The sequence below is a fragment of the Zootoca vivipara genome, chromosome 9 (assembly GCF_965207765.1).
Source record: "Zootoca vivipara chromosome 9, rZooViv2.hap1.1, whole genome shotgun sequence".
In the NCBI taxonomy this organism is placed as follows: Eukaryota; Metazoa; Chordata; class Lepidosauria; order Squamata; family Lacertidae; genus Zootoca; species Zootoca vivipara.
In genome coordinates this window covers 23,671,483-23,699,404 of record NC_142592.1, presented here as the reverse complement: position 1 = coordinate 23,699,404, position 27,922 = coordinate 23,671,483, and the positions used below count along the sequence as shown (strand labels likewise).

At 47.8% G+C, this 27,922-nt stretch overlaps 3 protein-coding genes across 3 annotated transcripts; 1 reads left to right on the top strand and 2 right to left on the bottom strand.

The window, feature by feature from the left end:
• Positions 1-1,424: 1,424 nt before the first annotated feature.
• Positions 1,425-20,598, top strand: DBX2 (developing brain homeobox 2). The gene is made up of 4 exons (XM_035127708.3): positions 1,425-2,403; positions 8,555-8,650; positions 12,760-12,941; positions 19,920-20,598. Exons 1-4 carry the CDS (start codon positions 2,115-2,117, stop codon positions 20,253-20,255), a joined length of 903 nt encoding a protein of 300 aa, XP_034983599.3. The 5' UTR covers positions 1,425-2,114; the 3' UTR covers positions 20,256-20,598.
• On the bottom strand, positions 14,044-17,882 carry LOC132592754 (uncharacterized). Its single transcript, XM_060279622.2, has one exon. It carries the CDS (start codon positions 17,760-17,762, stop codon positions 14,181-14,183), a length of 3,582 nt encoding a protein of 1,193 aa, XP_060135605.1. The 5' UTR covers positions 17,763-17,882; the 3' UTR covers positions 14,044-14,180.
• A 2,478-nt stretch (positions 20,599-23,076) lies between the features above and the next one.
• LOC118091115 (prolactin-like) lies at positions 23,077-27,667 on the bottom strand. The gene is made up of 4 exons (XM_088676802.1): positions 27,267-27,667; positions 26,049-26,156; positions 24,394-24,573; positions 23,077-23,368 (listed from the first exon to the last, which is right to left on the bottom strand). The coding sequence occupies exons 1-4, from the start codon at positions 27,591-27,593 to the stop codon at positions 23,174-23,176; spliced, it is 810 nt and encodes a 269-aa protein (XP_088532928.1). The 5' UTR covers positions 27,594-27,667; the 3' UTR covers positions 23,077-23,173.
• Positions 27,668-27,922: the final 255 nt, after the last annotated feature.

Below are 27,922 nucleotides of genomic sequence, written 5' to 3'. Positions count from 1 at the left end.
TACGGCCCGAAGGGCTCATTTATCCGGCCTGCTGCCCGCTGCCACCACCCGCTCTTACTGGTGCGGTGCGGCTGCCTACGTCCGGGTCACAGAGCGCCGTAAATAGCTCGCGCACATGTGCAAACATAATTTCCGGCACACTTCCAGGTGGGAGGAGGCCCATGCGCATGCATACAAGCTATTTCCAGGGCTCCTGTGACCCAGAAGTGCACCAGAAATAGCGTGGGCATATGTGTATGGCCGTGCACTCCCATGTGTTCCTCCGCCCTCCAGCCCACTGCGGCATCGGCGCTGCAGGCACCGGCCCAAAGCGCTGGAAGTTTGGGGACCCCTGTCCTTGAGTCTGTACTCTGAATGGTGACACCAGGGACCTAGAAGGTGCAGGGCTTGTCAGTCCAACCCCTGCATAGTCTCATCAGGGCTGACCTTAAGGCAATTGGAGCACTCGGGCCAAATTGGGCCCTGCAGGCCACTCCTAAGGGGGCCCCTGCACCAGGGCTATCTAGATGGATGGCCCATGTTGGATAAAGGGGTTGTAAGCCCTCTGAAGAACCTGGAAGACAGTCAGAATTTGGTTATCACTTCCCCACTAGCAGACTCAATAAAGAACTGAAGGAACTAATAAAGGTTTTTTGTTTTGTTTTAATGACCATGGAACTGTCCCTTTAGAGATTTGCTAGAATTCTTCCCAATAAAAAGTATTGTTTTTGTGCAACACCTTTTTACATGTGATGACTCCATTCTGCATCCGACAATAAGGTTGGAGCATACACTCACACTTCTGCGAGACACTCCAGCTCAGCCACATGGCATTTGCCGCCCCCTGCTGTCCCACACCTTCCCCTCCCTAAATCCGGAGATCCCTTACACTTTGACAATCTGTCTGGGAGAGCTACACTGATTGCAGAGACAATCCGAATACAGGGAAGAGAAAGTGGGAGGCATTAGCAAATGGAGGGGGGCATTAAAGGAGCCTAGGGCTTGCCGATCAGAAGATCGGCAGTTCGAATCCCCGCGATGGGGTGAGCTCCCGTTGCTCAGTCCCAGCTCCTGCCCACCTAGCAGTTCGAAAGCACATCAAAGTGCAAGTAGATAAATAGGTACCCTCTGGCAGGAAGGTAAACAGTGTTTCCGTGCGCTGCTCTGGTTCGCCAGAAGCGGCTGGCCACATGACCCGGAAGCTGTATGCTGGCTCCCTCGGCCAGTACAGCGAGATGAGCGCCGCAACCCCAGAGTTGTTCAGGACTGGACCTAACGGTCAGGGGTCTCTTTACCTTAACTAAAGGCATGGGTGTAGACAGGGGGGAAGCAGCTGCACCGCCTAAATTAAGTAAGTAAATAAAAATACTTAACTAAAAGTAGAAATTGTAGAAAGATTTTGACAGGTTTTTCTGAGCGTAATTTAAAACAACTGTTGTTATTTCATTCTGAATCTGAGAATGATGACAGGTGGGTGTCCTGACTCCTGCCCCCCTTACACGATAAATCCTGGCTACGCCCATGCCTATGGGGTTCACAATCCACATCGAGCCAAGGTATGGATGGGCCCAGAGTGGGTGAGAGCATTCAGGGAGTAGCCACAACTCCCTTTTCCTCACCAGCTCAATCTGGGCAGTATCTGGAAGGGGACACAGTCTCTCTGCCAGGGGAAAGGGTGGTGAACATTTGAGGGGCACGCATAAGGAACCGGGAAGCCCCTTCAGCGCCGGCCAAGAAGGGGAACCCGGCGATCCAATGGTTTCGAGGAGGCTCCATGCCCATCCAATGGCGGAGGGCGCCCCCGCCCAGCTCTTCGCCCCCATCCGCGCTTGCTTTGTTGCCCTTGTCCATCACTCCTTAAGTCTCCTGGACGTAATTAATGAGGCCGGACACACCTTCTCGTCCGCCGCGTCGGATCTCTGCAGAGCGCGAGAGGGACACGTCGATCGCGCACGAAAGAAGCCCCCCCCCCCCAAGGACTAGAAAGTGGGTGCGTGGAATGGGGACACGCGCGGCCCCCTCTACGGATCCCGTCTGAGGTGCCGGCAGGAGGCTGATCGTCAGGGGTGTGTGTGTGTGTCAAGGCGTCGGATCCGGGCCAGGCTCCCCACTCCTACCGCCTCCCGTTCCCGGCGATGCTTCCCGGCGCCCTGGCTTGGCCCTGCGGCAGCTCGGCGGGCCTGCTCAGCCTGCCCGCCACGCCGGGCTTCGGCAACTTCGGCAAAAGTTTCCTGATCGAGAACTTGCTGCGGGCCGGCGGCGGGGCGGCTCCGCAGCAGGGCCCTGCCGACTTGCCCGCCGCGCCCGTCCCGCTCAAGCTGTGCCCGGCAGCCGCCGCCCAGATCGGCAGTCCCTGGCCCTTCCCCGCTCCGGGCGCCTCGACGGCGGACAGCAGAGAAGGCAGCTTTGCGCCCGCAGCCACAGGTGAGCCGAGCCAGTAGGCGAGCAAGCAGACAGTCAGGCCTCCCCGCTCCCCAACCCGCTCTCTGCCTAAAGCGATCCCGGCTGCTCAGGATCCCCTTGCTCGATCTTGGGCGAGCGGCAAATCCACGCACTTCCTCCTCCCTCGCTCATTTCAGGTTCTGCGGCTGGAAACGGCGCGCGGGAGCGCAAACCCGGGACTCGAACTTTCGCGTCTTGCTGGCGCAGAAACCGGAGTCCCGCTTGCTCGCTCTCCGCGAAGTGCAAGAGGCTTTCCCGCTCTCGATCCCCGCCGCACGCTCTGCGTCAGCTGCGCAAGAGCGAAAAGCCGCTCCATGGATCCGAAGCGGATCCGGTTCTCCACTTCGCACTTGTTACGTCTGCGCTCTGAAACGATGCGGAAACCCGACGCCTCAATCGTCTCTTTTTGCCCCCTTCCGTCTTAGAAGATCGATCTCTATCGATCGATCTCTGTTTTATTGATTTCATAAAATTTATACACCGCTTGATAGAATAAAAGATTTATTTTTTAAAAAGCAGTTTATTTCCTTGGCTATTTAATCCAACGATTTCAGGGAAACTCTTATTTTTGCAGTAGGAGGGAAGGGGCAATGTGGGGATGGAGGAGAAATTCGGTTTGGTTTGCATTTTAATTTGAACCTATTTAATTTGCATGTATCAAAAGGATAGTGTGGACCAAAATGCAGGTACAGCTTCATAATTTGTACTTCTCCAAATTTTGCAATGCATTTTTTCTAACCAGAAAACACGTACAAAAGTGCATAGATTAGGGGAAAATGTTTATAAAAAGGCATATATTAGTGAAAATAATGTATAATTGCTTGTGAAAATTTGAATATTAAGAGACATGCGCACAGAAAGTCTGATGACTTCTTGAGGGGACTTTCTTTAAGAATTACAAATGGGTGGAGAAATGTTGAGGACTAAACTTTAGAATGGAAATATGAGGAACAGATGGATTTATCCATCTCTAGATGAGTTTGGGGTCCAAATCTGAATTGAATCATGGCAGGGGCAGAGACCTCTTTCTTCTGTAAAATAGATCCAGTTTGTCTATTGTTTGGTGACCTTCATGTGTTCATACTTGAAGCTTCTGTGTCTGCCACCATCTCATCCTGAACTGAACCTGATTCAATGTGTACTGCCTCTACCCTACCTCATGACCCAGTGCTGGTCAGAGGACAGATCTGTGCATGCTACGCAGCTCGCCCTGAGCTAGAAGTTGCAATAGAGAGCGCTTTTCAAGTACCGGTGAAGTAAGATTCACCTGCCAAATGTAGTTGGCTTCTGTACATGAAATTGGAGTGCTGGGTGCTGTTTTGTCCTTTGCCTAAGGCAGCAAAATGTATTGAGCCAGCCCTGGCCTTGAGAGAACCGAACACTTGAAAAATGCAAGTAGCGGCGTGTGTGTTTATCCCAAGCTCAAAAAGTTGACAACCCGAGTTTCTTTATTACTGTCATTGGGAGAGAATGCTTTAGAACAAGTGTGAGAACACCTTTCGGAGCCCAGGGGTCACAATCCCTTTGGACAGCCACAAGCTAGTGGTGGGAGGGGCCAGAGGCAAAAATGGGCAGAGCAGCAGCCATGAATTTACCATTGTGTGGCAATTTTATTTTTAAAGACAGTCTCGCACCCAGTGGTGGAGCTTCATGCTCCAACACCAGAGGGCGGAGAGCAGGCAGAGGCAGGGCTGGCAGGGGCGTTGTGCACATCCTGGGGGCATGGATAGTGCTTCCGGGAGCGGAACGCTCCCCCCGCACTCCTCTTCCTTCGCCAGTGCTCCCACCCCTCTTTATTCAACATTCGGACAGGCAAGAGGTATGATAAGAGTTCAAGGACACATTCCAGCCAGGCAAAAACACTCAAGGTGCAAGTTGCCTGAGAAGGTTTGGCATGGCCTGCAGAGAGTTGTAATGGCAACATAGTGGGCCTGGAAGGCTTCACCTAGACCTGAGACTCTGCAAGTCTGCTGTGGAAGTTGTCCTCCACTGAGAGGAATCCAGAGGTAGCTCATTCCATGGCAGGCAACATTTCATAAACGTATTCAGAGGCCCACTTTACACACTGAGAGCTGATATGTCAGGAAGCAACTCTCTGAGTACAACAAACCTGTCTATCTGGGACACTTCCAATGTAATTTCTTCTGCCTGTTCCTGAGCTTAGCTTTTCAGAAGTGCCAACCAGAAAGACTTGGAGGCTGTTGTGGTGATAGATAACAATTGAATCCTTGGAATCCTTTGGTGGAGGCGCTTGGAGAACTTGTGCGTGTGTGTGTGTTTCAATAAGAACAGACTCTCAAGCTTGCAAAAGCCGAAAGGCCCTGTCAGAAGCATCTGTGGAAATGCATGCTCTGCTTCAGGTTTAGTCACTTGGAACTGCGAAATGGCTTTTGGCAGATCTGCTGTGTAATAAATGTCATGGGACTTGCAGCCTGTCTTAGTTGTTGATTCTCATCTATTTCTGCTCTCAAGCCTGCAAGCAATTGGCTTCCATGAGAGTCCGACTGCCAATTAGATGAGAGCAGAATGGGCTCTTTGTGGGCGCAGTTTGGGGGAGCATTTTTTTAAAACACTGCCAAGTCTTACCCTGGGTTTTCCACTGGGCATAGCATACCTTTCAATGGCCGTGGACTTCTTTACTCAGTGCATCAGGAGTAGGTAAACACAGTGCCCTCCAGGCTGTTGAATCCCCATCAATCCCAGCTAGCATGGGCAGTGGTCAGGAATCATCGGACTTCTACCGTAGTTCAGCAATATCTGGAGGCAAGTAGCAAAGAAAGCAGGGAGGCCAACAGTAGATGGTGCCAGAGTCAACGATGGGTGGAGGCAACTATTTCTAGGTTTGTTAATGCTCTCGCCCCGGTTGAGTTTTACCAGGTAAGAGCTGAGACTAAGGAGGTGGACACAGATTTCCAGGGCCTGGACTCATTGTAAGTAAGAAGGCAGGCAGGCAGGCAGGCAGGCAGGCAGGCAGGCAGGGGCTGGATGAGGGCAGACTGTGGTTGGCTCGGATAGTGTCCCAGTTGCTCCAATGGACCAGCCTCCAACATCTGGAGGGCCACAGGTTCTCCAACTCCTGCTTAAATGAGTTTAAATCCATCCGTTCTAACTCTTCACCCCATTAAGGAGGCTAGTTTCCAGGAACCATGTGGCGAACAGCTTTTCTATCCTATGCTCAAGGCCAGGCATAGGCAACCTTGGCTCTCCAGATGTTTTGGAACTACAACTCCCATGATCCCTACCTAACAGGGCCAGAGGTCAAGGACCATGAGAGTTGTAGTTCCAAAACATCTGGAGAGCCAAGGTTGCCTATGCCTGCTCAAGGCTCATCTGTGTGGGATGTATACTATTGGGAGCAGTCAAATACAACATTTCTTGTTTTCCCATGCAAGGCGATGTTGGTCCAGGCAGTCAAAACTTCCTGTTCCTCCTGGGCTGGAGCATCCTTCCTTGCATGTGACTAGAGGTGGGTGTGACCTTACCTGTCCAGGTAACAAAAGGACGAGTCACGCAGCACTCTCTCTCTTTTTCACTTCCTTCTTCGATGGACCTGCTTTTTAGTTAGGAGTGCTCTGCTAGCTCTCAGCTAGCAGAAGCACTGGGACTATTCCCCATATGGGGTAGATCCACATGTACATATTTGTAACTAAGTCTGCTTTCAGGAATCCAACTGTGAACTGATGTGAGTAAACTTCTTTTATTGACTTTAAATAAGATTGTCGTATCTTTATTTTTTTTAAGAGGGATTAAAGGGAACTTACCAGAAATGCACAATTCAATCTTAGACAGACTGATTTGTATAATGTTGCTGTTGTTGTTTAGTCATTTAGTTGTGTCTGACTCTTCATGACCCTATGCACTCCAGGCACTCCTGTCTTCCACTGCCTCCTGCAGTTTGGTCAAACTCATGTTGGTAACTTCGAGAACACTGTCCAACCATCTCGTCCTTTGTTGTCTCCTTCTCCATGTGCCTTCAATCCAGGGCCAGCTCTAGGTAGAGCCCTTGGGGGCGCCAGGGCGCCGGGCTGGTAGGTGGGGTGCTGCGCAGCCGCGCGGAAGCCATGCTGCGCGCTGCAAGGGCGGGGGCATCAGAGCGATCTCTGCCCCTCAGCGCCAGGGCACCCGACCTGTTCGAGACTGCCCTGCTTCAATCTTTCCCAACATCAGGGTCTTTCCCAGGGAATCTTCTCTTCTCATGAGGAGGCCATAGTACTGAAGCCTCAGCTTCAGGATCTGTCCTTCCAGTGAGCACTCAGGGCTGATTTCCTTAAGAATGGATAGGTTTGATCTTCTTGCAGTCCATGGGACTCTCATAGTGAAAGGCTTACACTAGCCTGCAACCAGCTATCTGCTGTGCATGTAAGAAAGGGGAATTTAACTCTGCTACATGAAGGAACTTGCTAGCGGAAGTTAGGAAGGATATTAATAAACAATATATCCTCTCCTGCCACCCTGAACATTCCCACAATCTGCACTTCCATTTGTCTCCCGATTTCTAGAAACAGGTCTGAGAGGTTTTTCTTTCCCTGGGAAAACCTGCCACTTAGTGCTGAATTGGAACAGACATCAGTCGGGTTTTCTGCGGATTGACACTTGTCCCAGGGGCAGCAGTGGGATAAAAGAAAATCATCTCATTCCCGTACGTAGAAATCATGGGACGAATGAAAATGTGCATGAGCCTTCAGTGTCCCGAGTCTTGACACTTGGGGTGGGTGGGACAAGTATTGATTCAGGAAGTCCTCCTTCAACATTTGAAAGGTGTGGCAGAAGCAGGCAGGGCCAGGATTGTCCTTAGGATGCCCAAAGGAGATCACAAGGTGGTTCCAATTCACACTGGATATCTCTCCCTGATCACTAATAAAGTTGTGTGCCCCAGTTTACCTTCGCTATGTGCCCTAACTTTTTATTCCAGGTGCACCTGTGCCAATGTTATTTCTTTTATGGAAGTTTAGCTTGAAACAACTGCTGGAGTATTTATTTACTGCCAACGCAGTCAGCCATAATTCCATTATGCTGATCATCACGTTGGTAGCAGGCATTTCCCCCATGGCTTCTACATGCATGGCAAGGGAAGAGGACCAAAAGGGAAACTCAAATCAGCACAACTCAGAGAAGTCACTCTTGGCAAATATCTCATCAGCTGCCATCCCACACTGGAGCTCAAACAGCTTTTGAAATGTGGTGAATACTGAATACAGTGGGGGAGGATATTTGGAAGAGGCAAGGAAGCACCACTTGTGCTCCTGCAATCAATTCCAACTATTTGGTGCCTCATCCTATAGCATCCTTATTTGGGAGTCGGGTGAAGGGAAACACAGTGAGATTCCTGGGCTGGTGCCTGTGAAGCAGCTGAGTGGAGACCCCTTCAATCTGTCTGCAGCGAGCCATTAGCATGCAATGGCTTGCCGTGCAGGTAGGGCAATCGTCCAAGAAAGGGTTGCACTTCGCAGTGCCATGGAGAACATTTCCTGATCCACGTGGCAAGTCACTGTGCATAAGTGACTGGCATGCAAATAGCCCCTTTCATTGGAGCGAACTATTGTTTCTAGGAATTCTGTATTACGGTTGAGATTTAAAATGCGCTCGGTGGGTATTCAAACAACCTGTGGGTGGTTAGATCAACACATTTGCTAACCTACAACGCTGGCATTTTAGAGCCACTAAAATTATTCAGAGTAAATAGCACGGCGATTTAAAACAGCCGTTGCTTAGCTATTCTGCAAAATTAGTTATCAAACTGGAGATAACGTCAGCCAATGCTTCCAGAACTTAGAAGCATTAATGAATCACAGGACTTAACCTAAGCAAGTGTACGATTGACAAAATAACTGCCAGAAAATAAATGTGCATGGATGGTTCATCTGGTTATATTTTTAAGCAACCAATGAGATGAAACAGATTTTGATGAAGTTTCTTGCAAAAGGAGATGTCTTATCATTTCTCAGTGTTTGCATTTAGGCAGAAAAAAAATGCGGCTTCCGTCACAGTGGACGCCTGATGGAATCCACTTTTTACAGAGAAAGCAATGGCGAAACGCTAATTGGCTTTAATAGATTTCTATTGTAGCATTATCTATACTTAAAAGTGTTGTGAATGCCAGCAACATTCATTGGACTCAACCCTGTGTTTGCAGCTCTTCTGAAGCCCTTTTTCTTGAGAGCCCCGCCAGTTTATTCGACGTGCTGCGGTGGGTCCTGTCAACACCCTGCGTCTCCCACTGCTTTTCCAAGTAAGTTTTTATGCTTCATCAGTAATGCTTGAGTTATTCTGTAAACCAAAGCAGCAGGATTTAATGTGCACTGGGAAGAGGGGAAAAAAAACCTAATTGGTAATGCAATGGCAAAGAGCTCATGCCTCTGTAAAAATCACAGCAATTCCATTCAGAAGGGTTCCAAAGATTTATCAGACTTCAGTACACTGAGTAATTGTGAGAGATTTTAAACCCCATTGAGAGAAAGTGCCAACCAAGGGAGGCATCTGGCTTTCAGAGAATTGGGAAAAGATCCACAATTTGCTTTCAAGGCCTGAATCAATGGTCATTCGTAAATGGGAAACGCAAAAACAAAATGCCAGTCTTTTTATTTATTTATTTAAAAAAAAACAAGCCCAAACCTAACTTTTGGGAAACATAAGGATTATGTTTTTGAAAAGAGACATCCTTTCCACATTTTAAACTTGGGGTATTATAGCGCCAAATATTTTAAAGTCCCACAATTATCAGTGGAAGAGTTCTACATATGGTTAAATCTCCCTATTAAAGTTGGTGACGGTGTATGCATAATACTTTTTTAAAAAACCAAAACAAAACATGTTTTCTTTCCTTTTGGCCAAATATGAAAACACACAAACAGGTGCGTATACAAAATTACAAATTACAGATTACAAAGGTAGCAGAGAAATTTAGAAGAAATTTCACACCAAATTAAAGCCGTCATCATTACCATGACTATTTATACTGTTAGGATTCCTGAAAGAGCATGTATCAGCAGATAATAGGGTTTTTGGAGGTGGGGGTGGAGTAAATGGTCATTTGCTCAGTATAAGAGTTTGTTTCACTCATCTGATTGAATCCCATCCCTATTTCAAAGCTATTCAGATTTTGCTGTTTTTGTTAAGCATTTCCAGTGCTTTAGATATGTGCTTCTAGGTAGGTAGTGTTCCATGTGAAAGGGGCTAATCATTAAACTACTTTGGGAATGACTGGGCAGGGGAGCAGGTCTCCTAAAACTCCGAGCACCTTTAGCAAACTACAATTCCCAAAATTATTTCAGGAATGCCATGACTATTTGAAGTGGTATCATAATGCTTCAAATGTATGGTGTGAACATGGCCCATGGTTTTCTGAAACTATTCCCACATGGTAACTGCAAACTAACTTGATCGTACTATTCCGCCCCCCCCCCCAGTCTTTTACCTGAAGAGGTACTTTCTATGAGTTTAATTCATTTTATACCACTTCGATGACATAATTTTCAGGCTAGTCCAGTAGATTTAGATCCAGCAAGGTAAAAAGGTAAAGGTAAAGGACCCCTGGATGGTTAAGTCCAGTCAAAGGCGACTATGGGGTGTAGTGCTCATCTTGCTTTTAGACAGAGGGAGCCGGCATTTGTCCACAGACAGCTTTCCGGATCACGTGGCCACCATAACTAAACTGCTTCTGGCGCAATGGAACACCGTGATGGAAGCCAGAAAGCACGGAAACGCCATTTATTTTCTTGCTGCAGCAGCACCTATTTATCTAATTGCACTGGTGTGCTTTTAAACTGCTAGGTTGGCAGGAGCTGGGGCAGAGCAACAGGAGCTCATCCTGTCACGGGGATTCGAACCGCTGACCTTCCGATCAGCAAGCCCAAGAGGCTCAGTGGTTTAGACCGCAGCACCACCTGCGTTCCTACGCTAGTCCAGTAGATTTAGGTAGGATCCCCTTTCTTGACACATCTGTTTAGGTTGCAGATGTTAGGAACCCATCCTCAAAACAACAACAGAAATTATTGTTGATGGTAACTGGAATATCCCAAGGAAGCGATACTGGGGTCAAATGCTCTAAAAAAGAATGAATATAGTGAAAAGAACATCAGAGCCCTGTTGGCTCTAGACCAAAGGCCTATCAGTCAGGAATTTTTTTTCAACTGGAACTTGCCAGAACTCAGTTCCAGCTCCTCCTTCCACCATTGGCATTAAAGGAGAACAAGGGAGGCGTTCATGGTGAGTTCTGGCACCTATTTTTTCTAGAAAAACAGCACTGCTATCTGTACTGTGGGTCTGATTCTTGGAAATGATCTCCCTGTACTTGACAAAGACCTTTCTTTGTTGTTTTAAAGTAAGTTATGCTTTGACTCTGTTTTTTGTTTTGTTTTTAATTTGAACACTGCTCTATTTTGATTGATGGATTACTTTACTGATCACTCTGAAATCTGCTCTGTCACCACCTATGGTGGAAAGCTGCCCTTGAATATTGAAAATGAATCAAATAAGCCAGATAAATCTAAGTTCAACACCCCGATGCCTCCGGGAAGACCCCGAGCAATAATCTAAATGCATGGCGGAAGATATGGCTGCTGGAAGGATCTTCTTGTGCTAGTGACAGATTTCTAGGAGGCGGCTGCCTAGGTGGTTGGGGGGGTGGTGATGGTAGAAGAGGCTTCTTTATGAATGTTTCAGGAGGCCAGTTGCTAAGTCGAATGATTCTTGACAAGTGAGGCAGTAAATGCTGCCAGTTTAATGAGCTGCAAGTTTCAGAGCCCCTCTTTAGGGAGCTGACACTTTCCCACAGAGCGTTTTACATGGGCCCAGCTACCTCACAATGGGCGACAGCGCCGTGACCAATTGCCACTTTCACTTTACTCATCCACACGCGACCTCACCACCATTTTTCACTGTGCCGATGAACTTTAGGAACCATTTTGGGCTGAAAGGGCCGGGCCAGGGGTCACTTGCCCTTTTGTGTGGCCATAAAGCGGGGTTCTGTGCGCAGATCTTTTCTCCTGTCTCGCATTCCGCGAGGATTTCTGGACACCATTTAAAGCACTTGACTGAAAAAATAAAGCAGTGAATGAAACTGACTTTTATAGACTCATTCTAGCTCATCTTCCCATCTAACCCTGTCTACCTGAAAAGGGATTTAGTGAGCTGAGCCGAGTGCATACAGGGACCCACTGAATACACTGGGCCCATTATCAACTGCGGCAATTGTTTATTAACCAGGACTGATACACTACTATTTTGGAAGTGACCTATTAATTGTCCATTTAACTAGAGCGTATTGAATTGCAATGGAAAAAATGGAAACCATGACGAAAGCCTTTACTCGCTCCTTCAAGGTGGTCTCTGCCACAAAGGCAAATGAAGATTGTTCCACACATTAAGGAGACATTTATCACCATATACTAGAATGCAAAGGAGAAGCTTTGCCCCCCAAAAGTATTTGGCACCATATTAGCGTTTGTGTCAACATGGTATTACACCCTTCAAGGGTGGAGTTCAGCTGCCCAGGCCTGCAAGCTTGTTGCAGCTGATTTGTCCTGACAAAACAGTTGTGATCTGTAGGTGAGCTTATTCTTCTGCCTACAGTAGATCGGGGGTGAGGGGTGGGAATCCATAAAGTTCTTTATCACAATGAGGCCATTGCTCAGAATGTAAGATCTGATTTAAACTTGTGGGGTTTTTTTTGTAGTGGTTAGCTCTAACGTGATCAGTCCTATATCTCCTGTTAAAACAGGTTAGATGTTCTGTTTGTTTGAACCAATCTGAACCAATCAGAGATTATAGAAATCTTCTGAGTTATCCAGAGTTTTATAGAAGACTGTGGCCAAATTCAAATAACTTTACTGGGCCAGCATTTTGATCACACACACTTAGGAAAGGGATGTAACTAAATAGTAGAGCAGGGGTCAGCAACCTTTTTCAGCCATGGGCTGGTCCACCATCCCTCAGACCATGTGGTGGGCCGGACTATATTTTGAAAAAAATAATAAAAAAAATGAATGAATTCCTATTCCCAGACCATCCGCGGGCCAGATTGAGAAGGCAATTGGGCCACATCCGGCCCCCGGGCCTTAGGTTGCCTACCCCTGTGGTAGAGCATCTCCCTTTCACTTAGAACATCTGGGTTCAATTGCTGTAGAATGAGATGTAATATTTAAGGACAGATATGTTGCATGGGCTTCATCTGCAGCAGTTTATTGTGCTGCACTAGCATCTCTGAAACAAAGCGGTATGGGAACTCTTTGAAATCTGCCTGCCAAGTAATATGCAGTATTCCCACCCGCCCCGCCCTCAAAAATCTGGCTACTTGGATTAATGACACTAATGTGCGCTGCTCCGTTTTTCTTGCTGCAGGACAGGAAAGTGTTCTGCCTCTTCTAACCCAGGATTCCCGATCCCGGAGAGGCATTTTAAGAAGAGCTGTTTTTTCTGAAGATCAAAGGAAAGCTTTGGAGAAAATGTTCCAGAAGCAGAAATACATCAGCAAAACAGACAGGAAGAAACTGGCCCTCAATCTGGGTCTCAAGGAGTCACAGGTACAGAGAGATTTGGCACCTTGTCAGCTGTGTTCTGAACCTCTGCTCAGTGGCGAAGCTGCATGCTCCACTACCGGGGGGTCGAGAGCAGGCGGGCACATGGCTGATGCCCCCAGGGGGCGTGGTGCGTGCTCCGGGGGTGTGGCACGCATCCCGGGTGTCATGTTTCTGCCTTTCAGTACCCTCAACCTCTTCCCCTATAGCACCACCAGCTCTCCCTCCGGAGGCTACTGGGGCTGCTTGCTCTACCCGGGGAAGGGTCTGGCTATACCTCTATGGCTAGAACAGGGATTTTAAACACTTCTTTAACCGGTATCGCTGCCACCACCCGGGGGGTCCACTTAAAGACCACCGGGACAAAGTATACACGTTCTGCCTGGTAGGGGCAAAGCAGCCTAGGACTGGGTTTAGCAGTGCGACCAGGAAGGACCAAAATCCACAAGAAATCTCTTTTAACTATTTATTATAAAATAGCATAACAAAGTAACATGCAACAGTTCTCAAAACAAAGGGAATACAAAGATAAAACAAGAAAGCATAGCTAACTTACAAGTACAAACTTAGAATAAGGTTGATCCAAGACTGCATCTCTCCATCCGGCAAATTGCAGTCAAGAGCCACGCAGACCTCAGTCTTTCTCAGGCTCTTTGAAGATGAGCAGGACAGCAGTACCTTGCTGGGTCATTTTGCAAGACAAAAGAGGACAAAAGACGACGACCCTCATCTCTAACAGACTTAAATCCCCACAACCCTTGAGGTGTTCCACGTGGGCTTATGGCTCATTATCCAATCTACGTTAGAGTTGAGGTTTGAATAATCCAATCAAAGAACCCACAACCGTTAGTCTTGTCAATCAAATAGAGGCTACACAGATGTCTTGTGTTTACCCATTAATCAACCTACAGGGCAATTAACGCCTTCAGTTCTCAGAGCGCACCGGGCAGTTTCCTCCCTAATTTCTTATCGCACAGGAATGGGAGATTTCACAGCTGCAAGGTTACACGGGATCAAAAGAACCAGAAACCTTTCTCTTTTAGAGTTCAGAAGTTTACTTTCCCAGGCCGTTCTTCCTCTCAAGAACCAAAGTCCCATGAATCTTCGCAGTTCCCATAATGCTCTGCACCTAAATCCATGACACCCCCTTCCCTAACGGAAATTTGGGGTCAAGGCGTCCCACATTTCCGCACACCCCTGTAAGGTAGGACACCCAGCCTGTGAGAATCATAATAAACATAACAGTTACTCAACAGACTGATACAAGCGACTCAGGGCATCCGCCACAACATTCTGCTTTCCAGGGATATGAACCACAGTAAAATTGTAATCCTGCAAAGCCAGACTCCACCGTAACAGTTTCTGATTGGAGTTTTTCATGCGTGATAGCCAACATAAAGGCGAGTGATCAGTCTGCACTTGAAACTCCGCCTTGATCTCTGCCTCAATGCACTGAGCATGGGCTTCACTCACACGATATGGTCGTGAGGCAATGGGAGCAGCAGTACCAGTTTCAAAATGATGTTGGGCCAAATGAGTCCGACCTGGTTTTGTACTGAAAACGGACTCAAAGGGCAACAAAACTTCATATAGTTCCTGAGCCTGTTGGGCGTTCAGTGTATGGGATCTTAAAATATCCTCAAGGGAGCCAGCCTGCTTAAACTCCTGCAGCAGGTCTAAAGGCAAGTGAGACTCCCCTCCATGCCCTCCAGCAATAGCCAAGACCCTCTTGGAGTCAGGTTCACAATACAATTTCATGGAGTTGGCATGATATTGTCGAGGAGATGGATGTAGCTCTGGACATTCTACCACATACCTTACAGAGCTAAGCCTCTCTTTAACCACACCTGGACCACTCCACTTAGGCGACAACTTATGTGGACGTGTGGGTCTCAGTACCAGAACCTTATCTCCCACCTCAAAACATTTTTCCACAGCTTTCACATCATGTGTGCGGGTATACTCTTTACGTGCTTCTTCCAGGTTGGCTTTAGCTTGATCCCAAATCTCAGCCAACGTCTGGGTCAAAGCCTGAAAATGTTCAGCCACAGAGGGTAATTGGAGGCTATCCTCACTCTGGTCCCACTGCTTTCTAAGCATGGACAGAGGGCTGTTCAGCAATCTCCCATAAACCAATTGATTAGGAGCATACCCCAGACTTGCTTGGTAGGAATCATTATACGTAGCTACCACCAGGGGCAAGTCCTGATCCCAGCTAGACGCATGGATCAATGCACATTTCTTTAACATAGAAGTCAGGGTGGACTGCACCCGCTCCACTAATCCATTCATACGATGTTCATACGCCACTGAAGTGTGGTGATGTATTTCCATTAGTTTCAGAACCTGTTGAACCACATCAGACAAAAGATTGGGTCCCAAATCACTCATCAAAACCTGGGGAATCCCCATGGAACAAAAGGCAGTGAACAGAAATTGTACTAGACCTGGGGCTCTGGTATTAGTAAGACTGGCAGCAAAACAATATCTAGTCGCATAATCAACAATCGTGGCTATATATTTTTTCCCCCTGGGGGTCCGAGGCAAAGGACCTACAAAATCTATAGCCCATTTAGCAAAGACTCCCGCTGTTAAGGGAATACTTTGAAGGGTGTGAGGGGGGCTGTCCCGATTGTGCCCCACCCTTTGGCATACATCACAACAGCGTACATACTGTTGGACACTCTGGTACACTTGGGGCCAGTAAAAATATCGGGTAAGGCGTTCCAAAGACTTTTGCACCCCTAAATGCCCAGAAAGCCCTCCTGAGTGTGCCATACTCAAAACCTTTTCCCTCCTGATTCCAGGAACCACAAGCTGCAAAATAGAGTCCCGATCTGTAACCCTTTTAGGCCAATACTGCCTAAACAAAAGTCCTTCTTTGTAGAGGAAGCGGGCCCTCCGCTCCCCCCTGGGAGTGACGCCGGCCGCTTCCCGGCACGACTGCAGTGTAGGGTCTTCTTGCTGCTCCTTCACCAGGCGTGCTGTGTCTCCTAATTCAGCAGTCTCAAGTTCCTCCTCAGCCGAGGAGCAAGGGAGGGGGGAATTCCCCCTCTCCACGTTGGATGGTGCTGAAACGGCTGTTGCAGAAGAAAGAGGCACAATATCCCGCCCCCCTTCTTCCCCCTCAAGGCTTGGTTTTTCCAAGCTTCCCATGGCAAAACAATCCCCGCCCTCCATTGGCACGTAAATCCCCACTGGAGAAGGTGTCTCCTCCTCCTCCTCCTTCCAGGTTGCTCCAATGGGCGGATCAGCTGCAGGGTCGCTGGAAAACTGTCGATGCTTGTGAGCCAGGAAGGCAAGATCATTGCCCACCAGGGCTGCAACATGGCAATCCTGAGGCTCATGTAGAATGACTAGCTGATTTCCTGAGTAGCCTTGGTACTCCACTTCAACAATAGCCGTTGGGCGGTAGATAGACTCAGTCCCAAACGGAGTGATTTTCAAAGGCTGGGGCTGCACCTGCCCTGGGCGTACTAAGCCTTTAGATACGCTGGTAACATCCGCACCTGTGTCCCGATAGGAACTAACTCTGATATTATTTATCCGGATGGGAGCCATGAAATGCTTCTTAGCCCATTCAGCTGAAGTCTCAGGTGGACTTGGCGCTGGGGATCCACTGGATCTCGCTGCTTGAGGGGCCGCTGCCGCCGGCGGGGGTGTTGGGGCTGCTCCCTGGGGCCGTTCCATCCCTCTCCCCCTTCCCAGCTCAGGGCCACGCTCCTCCGCTCTTTCCTGGATTCCTGCACGCCGGATCTCCTCATCCCAATCCTCTCCCGGCTGCGCGATTTGGCGCACCGCTGGGGTTGACGTAGCAATTGGGGACCGTCTAGCTGACTGCAACGGACACTGGGCTTTGATGTGACCTTTTCCGTGACAGAGGAAGCACAGACCCGAAGAGGGGGCCACCTTCTCCTTCCCTCTGCCTGGAGATGCTCCCCTTTTTCCAAATGCAGGTTTAGAATCGGCAGGCTTTAGTTGCGCTGTAGCTTTAAGAGCCATGCCTGAGCTAGCTGGCCCGGGTGAGCCCGTCCGGGTCCCGCCCCCTCCCATCGGCGGCTTCTGAGCCATGTGCGCCCGATGAGAACGGAATTCCTCCGCCAATCTAGCCGATTCCTGCAGGTTTTGAGGGTGCCTATCCGCAACCAAACTTGCAATCTCAGATGGCAAACTTCTCTGGAATTGTTCTAAAAGCACCAGTTGTCTCAGTTGTTCAAAAGTCTGCACTTTCTCAGCCGCTAACCACAGCCCAAAGTTTTGTTCTAATTTCGCAGCGAATAACTGGAATTTCTCCTGCGGCGGCACTTTAACAGCCTTCCTAAACGCCTGCTGATAATGCTGAGAGTCCAACGAAAACCTTTGTTCGACCAATTGCTTATATGTTTCATAACTAAACATCTGCTCTCGTGAGAGCGTCCCCATCAGCTCTTGAAGAGGTCCTTTCACAAGGGACCTGAGGATCGGCATATAGTACCGATATGGAACTGCCATTTCCTCACACGTGGTCTCAAACAGGGTTAAATAGGATAGGACATCCATATTTGGGTCGTGAGTCGGGAAATATTTGAGATTAATGTCCTGGAGACTCAGTTCCCTCTGTCTAGGCACTGCAGCTCTTTGCCAATCACCGTAATACTCTAGAGCAGGAAGAGAGCTGGGGCCTCTTGCTTGTCTGCGCTGAAGTTCTGCTTGGGCAAATCGTAAAGCTTCAGCCCGGGGCATCCTCTCTCTTTCATATGCAGGGGGGGGGCCGCCTCCGCAGTTCCCAAGAATCTTCCAAAGGTTTAACCCCTTGGGGACTGGCTGCTCTAGTTTCCCCACCCGCATAGTGTCTTTCCCTCAGTCTCACACCTTCCATAAATCTCTTAGGCAAAGTTTGATACTCACTTTCCGCCACATATGCCCTCCGGCTCTCAGAAACGCCTTGCGCCTCAAACTCTGGATCTTCTCTTTCGGCGTATGGATAATCTTCCCGGAGCCGAGTCCTCAGTTCCTGATATCCACATCTCTCAGGGCTGGCCGCCGGCATCCCGCTCGTGCGCTGACCCATCTGCTCTGGTCTTTGTTGTGCGTATGGATCCCCCTGGACGTCCTCACGGGCCCATTCTACTCTGCGTGGGGGTGGGGAAGTCATCTCCCGGGATCTCACCACAACCTCTCCGGCAACTGGTCTAGGGTACGGTGCAACTGGTACTTGTTCCACCTCCCGCTGCCGCTGCAAAGGTGACGTTTCTCTCTCCGCTGTCGGTGAGGCGCGCACACTTAGCCTATCCTGGCTTCCCAGCCCCGCCTCCTCCAGCTGCTGTGTCCACCTTTGATGTGCAGACCGAGGGCTCCTGAACGCTTCCGCGTGCTCCCTCTCGGCTTCTCTGGCTAACTCCTCAGCCCCTCTTAAAGGAGAATACACTCCTGGAACCGGTTGCCTTGGCATAGACCGATCATCTGGTTCCGCAAAACGATACGAAGGGTGGGTGCTGCGTTCCTGCTGCCACTCCTCCGAAGCTTGTAAGATCTCACTAGGCAAGCCTGCTGCCATTGTCCTGACTCACTAGCAAAATAAAAACGCTTGTACCCCTTTTTTGAGAACTGGATTATAACCAAAGGATTTTGTCCACTTTCTGGTCACAAAGTCGCATCCCACACCGCTGCCACCATGTCATGTTTCTGCCTTTCAGTACCCTCAACCTCTTCCCCTATAGCACCACCAGCTCTCCCTCCGGAGGCTACTGGGGCTGCTTGCTCTACCCGGGGAAGGGTCTGGCTATACCTCTATGGCTAGAACAGGGATTTTAAACACTTCTTTAACCGGTATCGCTGCCACCACCCGGGGGGTCCACTTAAAGACCACCGGGACAAAGTATACACGTTCTGCCTGGTAGGGGCAAAGCAGCCTAGGACTGGGTTTAGCAGTGCGACCAGGAAGGACCAAAATCCACAAGAAATCTCTTTTAACTATTTATTATAAAATAGCATAACAAAGTAACATGCAACAGTTCTCAAAACAAAGGGAATACAAAGATAAAACAAGAAAGCATAGCTAACTTACAAGTACAAACTTAGAATAAGGTTGATCCAAGACTGCATCTCTCCATCCGGCAAATTGCAGTCAAGAGCCACGCAGACCTCAGTCTTTCTCAGGCTCTTTGAAGATGAGCAGGACAGCAGTACCTTGCTGGGTCATTTTGCAAGACAAAAGAGGACAAAAGACGACGACCCTCATCTCTAACAGACTTAAATCCCCACAACCCTTGAGGTGTTCCACGTGGGCTTATGGCTCATTATCCAATCTACGTTAGAGTTGAGGTTTGAATAATCCAATCAAAGAACCCACAACCGTTAGTCTTGTCAATCAAATAGAGGCTACACAGATGTCTTGTGTTTACCCATTAATCAACCTACAGGGCAATTAACGCCTTCAGTTCTCAGAGCGCACCGGGCAGTTTCCTCCCTAATTTCTTATCGCACAGGAATGGGAGATTTCACAGCTGCAAGGTTACACGGGATCAAAAGAACCAGAAACCTTTCTCTTTTAGAGTTCAGAAGTTTACTTTCCCAGGCCGTTCTTCCTCTCAAGAACCAAAGTCCCATGAATCTTCGCAGTTCCCATAATGCTCTGCACCTAAATCCATGACACCGGGGGCATAGAACACTGCCCACAAGGGTGTGGCGTGTCACCCGCAGGGGCATGGTGCGCGTTCTGGGGGCATGATGAGCCGTCTGTGGGGGTGTGGCGCCCGGCACGCTTGCAGGGGTGCGCACGGCATGTGTCCGGGGGTGGCCCCCACTGCGATGGCACCCTGCTGGAATAGTGGCGCCGGGGGTGGTCCGCTCCCTCCGCACTCCCGTTCCTCTGCCAGTGACTGCTCTGTTCCTTGTTTGAGCAGAAGTATAACAGGGAGAGGATTGAAAAACTTAGGATGCATATGGTAGGTGGAATTGTCTTAAGAAACCAACAATAATGGTGTTAAATTACCCCACCAACAGGTCAAAATCTGGTTCCAAAATCGAAGGATGAAATGGCGAAACTCCAAAGAAAAAGAAGTGCTGTCAAACAGGGGCCTGCCCGAGGAAGAGACTTACCTTTCCAAACCTTTGAATTTTACCTCCTCGCCATGTCCTGTTTGGGAAATAGCTCAACAGCAGTCAGGTCCAAGATGGCAGAGCCTCCCAGAACATTCAGAGAGACAGAACGGCAGAAGCGGCTTGCAGATACCTACAAAAGCAAACTCCTCTCCTGATACATTACATTTGTATCGAGAACAAGACAGCACAGAGAAGGACGTTGTATCATATGGGGGGGGGACTGATGAAGCAAAATGATAACTGACCATTGATTGAGGATGATCCCTCCCACAAGACTAACTGTATTTTATATGGACACTGAATTAGTTTCTGTATTCCGCCATTCACTAAAACAAAAATGTAACACGTTCATGTTGGCAAAAAACTAATGCTGTAAGAAAGATTCCCTAGTCAGTCTTCTTCCCTCATATGTGCCTTCTGACCTTGAACAGTACTTGTAAGTGAAGTAGGATGGAACTGATGGTAAGTGAACTTTAAAGGTTGAATGTGAAGTTCAGAATACATGATGGTACACACAACATGCAAATGGAATGTTTGTGGTCATTTTCTCCAGACCAATTACAGTAATTTAACATTTCACAACACTCATGTCTTCTCTAAAGCTGGGATCTGAGGCCTTCCTTCCATGTGTTGTTGGACTCCAACTCCCATCAGCACCTGTCAGCATGGCCAATGGTCAGGGACAAGGGGATCTGTAGTCCCAACATCATCAGGACAGCCGCAGGTTCCCCAGTCCTGTGACAGAGGATCAAATCATTTATAAAGCAGGTAAAAAGTAAAGGTAAAGAACCCCTTGACGATTAAATCCAGTCAAAGGTGACGATGGGGTTGCAGCGCACATCTTGCTTTTCAGGCCATGGGAGCCAGTGTTGGTCCACAGACAGCTTTCTGGGTCATGTAGCCAGCATGACTAAACAGTTTCTGGTGCAACAGGACACTGTGACGGAAACCAGAGCACACAAAAACACCGTTTACCTTCCTGATGTAGCAGAACCTAGTTATCGACTTGCACTGGCGTGCTTTTGAACTGCTAGGTTGGCAGGAGCTGGAACAGAGCAATGGGAGCTCACTCCATTGCGGGGTTTCGAACCGCCGACCTTCCGATCGGCAAGCCCAAGAAGCTCAACGGTTTAGACCACAGGGTGGCAGGAGGTATGGCCCTGGCATTCTCTGCATGTTGAAAAAGTCAGCCATGTTGTGCCTTACTGCACTGCCATATGAGGAGGTCAATTTTATCAGTGCAATATAACCATCTTAGAAGTAGTAGCCGCCACGTAACAAAGTGTTCCATACCCCCTACATCCTCTAAAGGTCATTAGGGAAGCGATAAAACCTATAGTGCATGATCCTATCAGCTCATCGTCTTTACTTGTCATAGATGATGTGGTAGGTGTTGTGGGGCTAAGGCGAGAAATGGTGGTAGAATCTGAGTCCTGGCAGTAAGCTCCGTCATGGCTAAGAAGATACCAAAGAGTCAAGTAATGGTAGGTGAGACAAAAAACAAAAAACCTGAGAGCCTATTTATGCTACAATTTTATATCCGTTTTGTACCAATTTCCTGTCCTGCCTTCCCCAAAGAACCCTGGAAACTGGGGGTTGGTGGAGACACAGAGAATCCTCTATAAAGAGATTTCTAACCCTTTAGACCAGAAGAATCTTTAATTGTATCAGTCACTAGCCATAGCAGTAAAATAAAATGTACTGAAGATGGAGGTAAAAACATAACTACGGTATACAAAATACATTTTGGAGGTTTACCTAACCTTTTATAAAACCAGCTCCGTGGGATGTAGGAATGTCCCTATTAAGCCAATTTTGGCTCCAGCCCCAAGCAAGCTCACCTGGCAGAATGTTCCACTGAGTGACACAGAGCTTACTTGCAAGTAAACGAACATCAGATCGGTGGCATATCTGTAGTGGAATTGTGCCCAAACAAAAAATGAGGCAGGAGCCAAGAAAAACCAAGGAGAGAAAAAGACTCTGTAGTAGACCATCCTGATGGGCCCTACACATCCAGCCAAGCTGCCTCTTCCATTGAAGTGAATGAGCAGCCATTGCTCCACCACATCTGTGTGTGTGTGTTCCACTCTAGGCCAGGAGTGGACTGAACTGAAGCGAAACCATTTTTAAACCTTGAAATCAAAGAAACTAGTCCATCTGATGTTATGGGAAAGAAATACAAGAGAGAGAGAAAGAATACTATTACACACCACCCCAATCTCTGTGCGGTGCGAGATTCTGGGGGTACTAGGTGTGCTTGTCAGGGTTTATTTTATCCCTCCATTTTCGGCAATGAGGTACCATGAAGAAATGTGGTGACTTTATGATCTATAGTTTATTTACACATTTACAACCTGAGTCTAGCTGGAGGGAGTTCCCAACATCACACTTCCAAGAGGTTTTCCTGCAGCAGCATTTTGCTCCAAAATACAGATATCAGCCATTCTCTCTCTCTCTCTCTCTCTCTCTCTCTCTCTCTCTCTCTCTCTCTCTCTCTCTCTCTCTCTCTCTGCCTGTCACAGTTCTGATCCAGCTTGCAAACTCCAAACTGACCTTCCTGCTAGCTTACATCAGGCCAAATGGAAATCCTAAACCTTTTTCAAACCCTTTTGTCTCTGCCCTTGGTGTCTGAATGTCGTGATGGCTCATATTTTGTTATGTTATTGCTGGTCTTTCAAGGCTGGCCTGGCTCCTAAGCGTAAGCTGAATCAAGCAGTGTTTGGCACAGCTTACTTAAACCTTGATTAATTCTAACATGTACTATATGGGGAAGATCTAGCACCCAGGAGTTTAGGGAAGAACCAGGTGTGCTTTTCCGGCTAGTGATCATTTCACTACCGGTAGTTACATGCTCACATTAGAAAACGAACTATTTAAAATGCAATTTCATGCAGCATTTGATTTGTGAACTATCACCAAAGTGCATTTTGTCTGCTGTGTCAAGCCACATAGTCATAATTTGTCCTCTTTAATTTTTCAGCCGATTACAATGAAAAGAAATCGGGGGCAAAGCTATCTGAATCCAGCTTTTCAGTTAATAATTTAATGAGACTGCAGGCATGATAAAGACCTTTATAAATTATTTTGCTCAACCTCCACAGACAATACACAATGCTAGTCCTGGAAACTGCCTTGCCATTGCAGATTTTAAAAATTCAACAACTATTTGCTGGCACAATCCTACATTTGAGAACTTTTAAGTAGTTTTGTACTTTGTTGGAGTCTCTCCTGAAGCAATGGATAAACTCATAGTCACTCATTAAATTGCCTTCATTATTAATGGATAAACCAGCTGCTTCAGATGATCCCACACTGCTGAGTGAATTGCTGAAAATCCCCATTGATTGCATCTGAATAAAAGAAAGAAAAATGAAATGAAATGAAGACAGGATGTACACAAAACCAAACCTACATTCCTGAAAAAAAGAGAGATAGGGCTAGAGTTAAAAATATCAGAATCAGAGTTCGTAAAATATTCCGTGATGAATACTTTTAACCAATGCACTCAGTAATAACTGGCATGGCGTTATTCCAAACTTTCAAGACTAGCATTTTTGTACCAGGGATCTACATACCGTAGCTGTGACCAAACTGCAGAAGCATAGAATTTTATTTTTATTTTTTTAAAAAAATACCACGACAATCTCAGCATTCATTTAAAACAACACAAGTTTCCAGTCCTTACAGATTATAGAAAGAGTGGGTTGGGCAAGGAGAACTGAGAAGGATTTCCAGTAGTTAGGAGGCCAGGATTGCAGCATAGTTCTTTGCCTCTTCTAGTGACTACAGAAGAAGAATATGCCTTGAATCCCATGTAAAAATCCATTCATAGCTGACTTTTTGATACTATATGTTTGCCACTTGGGGCATTCACTGGAAATTTCAAGGTGGAGAAAGCCAGGTTTATAGGATACTAACTTGGGCTGAAAGCCTCAGAAGTAAGTGCTTTTGAAATCAACGGGGCTTATTCCTAGGTAAGTGATGTCATGCTAACAGCTATGGACAAACAGCAGTCTATCTTGCAGGGATACTTTAGGAAACTTATACCAACGGGATCTCTTCCCTATGCACCCTTTGCTTCTCTGTTGAGCTCTTGAGATTTTCCTGAGGCTCCACCCCCTCTTTAGCCACACCTCCTTTTCCCAGGCCACACCCCTCTCCAGCCTGCTTCATACTCTCCTTGACTGCTGTTTGCCTGGCTGGAATTTGTCCTTGAACTCTGGTAAGGGCATGTGGCCCTTAAAAGGCTACTTAGAAGGGAATGTGGGCTGAAAAAAGATCCCTAAGTCCTGTTGTAAGGCCCTGTGTTTCCCACAGGGCACAACATACAAGTCACAAGCAAAGTTCGGTTCTGCCTGAATTTAACCAAACTAGCCTTCTCCGTGATTTTTTCCACTCCCGTCTCCAGCTCCTGCACCATGTTGCTGATTTCCTTGGCTTTGTGCAGGTTCCCATCCGACAATTTAGGACGATGGACTCTGCTCTGGTCAAAGTGGGAGAGAGGCTCTTTCCAGCCTTGCAAAAGCCTTAGGATCAATTGCGTCAGCTCTTCTCTCTGAGCGTAAAAGAGAGACAGATAAAAGAAGACAAATATCAATTTGCCTTGGCTGTCCTTTCATGAGTGAAAATTCTGCTCATGGGATGCTCTGCTGAAGGTGATTCCCCCTCCATGCCCCAATTCCTCCTTCACCTTGCACCTCCCAATGCCACCTCCCATGCTGTTCCAAAGGGTGCACTGATCTTCTATGGCAGGGTTGTTTGGTTTTTTTGGGGTGGGGGCGCAGGGATGGTGGTCAGTGAAAACTGCTTCCTTCTTCCTCTGGTGCAAGTGTGGCCAACATGGTGACTTCCAGATGGTGTTCAACTCCAACTCCCATCAGCCATAGCCAGCCTTACCTGTACAGGAGCCTTGTAAGCAGCTTTCTCTCTGCTTGATTTACAGCAGGCACGTCCAACAGGTAGATTGTGATCTACCAGTAGATCACTGGATGTCTGTGGTAGATCACTGGTAGGTCACTGCCACCCCTAAAAAAAGCTCACCCAAAATTTTCCTCCTCCCTATAAAAAGTTGAACTATGACCTGAAGCCCTAAACAAAATGGGCCTCCCTCCCTCCTAAAAGAAGCTCAACAAGTTTGACCTAAACCCCCCAAAACAGGGCTTCCCTTCCTTAAAAAAACTCAACAGCTTTGACCTGAATCCCCCAAAAGGGGGTAGATCACTCCCAGTTTTAAACTCTGTGAGTAGATCAGAGTCTCTTGGGAGGTGTCCACCCCTGATTTACAGTATACAGATGCAGGAGGAGGGGCAGACTGGAACACCACTGCTTTTTATAAACATCACTGTGTCTATCAAAGCTACAGCCCCCCCTTTCTTATTCACTTCCTTTTAGCCTTGCAGAGCCACCTTAGTCAATTTGAATCCTCTGCACCCTCATTAAATCGTCAATAGAACTCTTAATGTGATTCCTGAATGCTCATTAACAACTCCCACTGGAGAACAATAGGGTGAATTGGTCAGCTATCGAAACTTGCCTGGGGATATCTGCTCCATTGTCTTAACTGCTTAACTACTGGTAGCCACTTTGCTTTATTTATTTGATGTGTTTTTGTTACAGCTGTGTCCCAGCAAGCGCAGACTTAGCTGCTCTTGCTAAAGCAAAGCCCTTTCCACTTCAGTTTTTCGAGGGGAAAAGTGCTGGTTATGGTCTGTAAAATACATTATTTTTTTGCTTCTAGGGGGGCAGCTGCCCCCTCCTGCCCCCCCTGCCTACGCCCATGTCACCTCCACAAAAGCTTTCTGTAAGCAAATCCAAATGAATCCTCAATAAAATGTGGGCATCATAGAACCTGCCCAAAAACTTTGGGCGAACAAATCAAGTTGAATAATCACTAAAAAGTTGTATGGAAGTGATGCTTGTCAAAGAGACTGTGCTGGAAGGGCCCACTGGTTGTCCAGTGGCCCAATCCCTTGCCCCCAAACTGGGTAACTGGCTACATCAGCAATGTAGATCATGCCCTGTTACACTTACTGGCATTTTCTGAACATATTCTTTGGCATTGGGAGTCAACAACCAGGAGGTGTGGCATTTGCCAACAGATTTGGTCAGCTCGTTCCCACCAGGTAGAAAATATTTGCCCTGCAAATGAAAGGAGGAGGTCTCAGGAGTTAATTTGTCAGAGCATAGATCTTTTCCACAGTCGACAGCTTGAGGAGGCTGCATGGATAGGACGGCACCTAATACTTCCCTGATGGCACAACAAAACCAGACGTTGTCTGTGTCAGAACATCCAAAGGTACCGTGTTCATCCAAACAGCTACAGCTCCCAAAATACATATGAGGAAATAGCTATCGAATTCACAGGTTTGCAAGTGGTGCACACATAGGCTTCATGTTCAGGAAGATAGGGTTATGAAATAAAGACTACTATCCTAGCATTATCCATCCATCCATCTTTTCATTTTAATCCCACCTGTCCTCCAAGGAGATCAAAGAAATCGACATAGTTCTTCTCCCCTGCCCTCACTTTAACTCTCACAACAGCCCTGTGAGGTGGGTTAGGCTGGGGAAAGGTGTCATCCCACTAAACCACAGCAGTGAGCTTTAAGTAAGAGTGACAATTTGAAGCTGGTTCTCCCCCAGGTCTCTAACCACTACATCACGATGGCTTTTAAACTTCTGAAAGGAAGATATGAGCAGGTGTCTATATGTGTATGTGTGTGTGTGTGTGTACACACACCACCACCACCACCACAACACATATATATGGGTGGGGAAGAACATTTGAATACCGTGAATATGCACATGATTGGGCAGCTAGACTTTTGTGTTTGACTATTATTATTTATTAAATTTTTATACCTAGGGCTGCCATAAGTCTGGGATTTTCTGGACGCTACCAGGATTTAAAAGGTGGAAGTGACGTCCGGGGAGGAATTTCTGGAAGGCGGAATTTTGGAGTTTTCCTGGAAAAAAACAAACCACCTCAACAACTTTGGGGGTGTCTGTATTTTTTACTTCTTGAAATATGGCAACCCTATAGCCGCAGGTCTCAGGGCGTTTCACAGCGTTAAAAAAAATCACAATATAAAAACACATACCGGTAATACATAATAAAAATAGATATAAAAACAAGAACAATAATTCCCTCCTTCTTCCGCCACATATTTTAAAATCAACCCACTGTAGCGCGAGACTGGGAATAAGGCGGCGCGGGGGTGGGAAGTTGGGAGAAGCCAAGAAACTCACCACCAGATCTAAGTAGAGGGCTGTGGAGAGCCTGTAGATCCTGTTGGAGTGCAGGATGACCCGGTCGAAGAGATCAGCCACAGCTAAGAAGCGGCAGTCGGCGTCTTCCCGGGCACACTCGGCCGCGGAGCAGCCTCCTCTCAGCGGCTTCTCGAGCGCCCACAGCAAGAGCAGCACCGGCCAAGCGACACCTGGAGGGAGCAGAGCGGAGAGCGCGGGCGGGCCAATCACGCAGCGTCGCCGCCGGAGACGCGCCAATCGCAGCTCGGCCCGCCCGCCCAGTGCCCGCCTCTTACCTTCCTTGGCGGGGTCCTGCGCGGGCCGCATGCTGCTGCTGCCGATTTGGACGCGGGCGGCAGCGGCGGTCCATGGCGACCCCCTCGCTGCTGGAGAGGCCCTTTTATACAGTGCGAGCGAGCGGAGTGGAGGCGCCGGGAGGTCGCTTAGTCATTCATTCCTCGCTCTCCCTCTTCCTCCCGTCGGATTTGCAAAGCTCGCAGCGAAGATTTACCAGATCGTGCGGAGCGTTGGCTCCAGGGGAGAGCGAGCCAGAGCAGCAGTCCTTAAAGGAACTCTGGCTGGGCTGCGCGTAAAAGAAACGCGGGCGACGGAAAGAGGCGCCTCGGAGGTGATCTGCTGGTTGCGCAAACGCAAAA

What these genes read in the sequence shown, in the direction of transcription:
- DBX2 (XM_035127708.3), top strand. Translation starts at nt 2,115, where the DNA reads ATGCTTCCCGGCGCCCTGGCTTGGCCCTGCGGCAGCTCGGCGGGCCTG. An exon ending in CTTTGCGCCCGCAGCCACAG is followed by an intron (nt 2,404 to 8,554) that starts GTGAGCCGAGCC and finishes CTGTGTTTGCAG; the next exon opens with CTCTTCTGAAGCCCTTTTTC. An exon ending in TGGGTCTCAAGGAGTCACAG is followed by an intron (nt 12,942 to 19,919) that starts GTACAGAGAGAT and finishes CCCCACCAACAG; the next exon opens with GTCAAAATCTGGTTCCAAAA.
- LOC132592754 (XM_060279622.2), bottom strand. Translation starts at nt 17,762, where the DNA reads ATGCGGGTGGGGAAACTAGAGCAGCCAGTCCCCAAGGGGTTAAACCTT.
- LOC118091115 (XM_088676802.1), bottom strand. Translation starts at nt 27,593, where the DNA reads ATGCGGCCCGCGCAGGACCCCGCCAAGGAAGGTAAGAGGCGGGCACTG. An exon ending in CCCTCTACTTAGATCTGGTG is followed by an intron (nt 26,157 to 27,266) that starts GTGAGTTTCTTG and finishes TTTCATTTGCAG; the next exon opens with GGCAAATATTTTCTACCTGG. An exon ending in TGGAAAAAATCACGGAGAAG is followed by an intron (nt 23,369 to 24,393) that starts GCTAGTTTGGTT and finishes TCTTTTATTCAG; the next exon opens with ATGCAATCAATGGGGATTTT.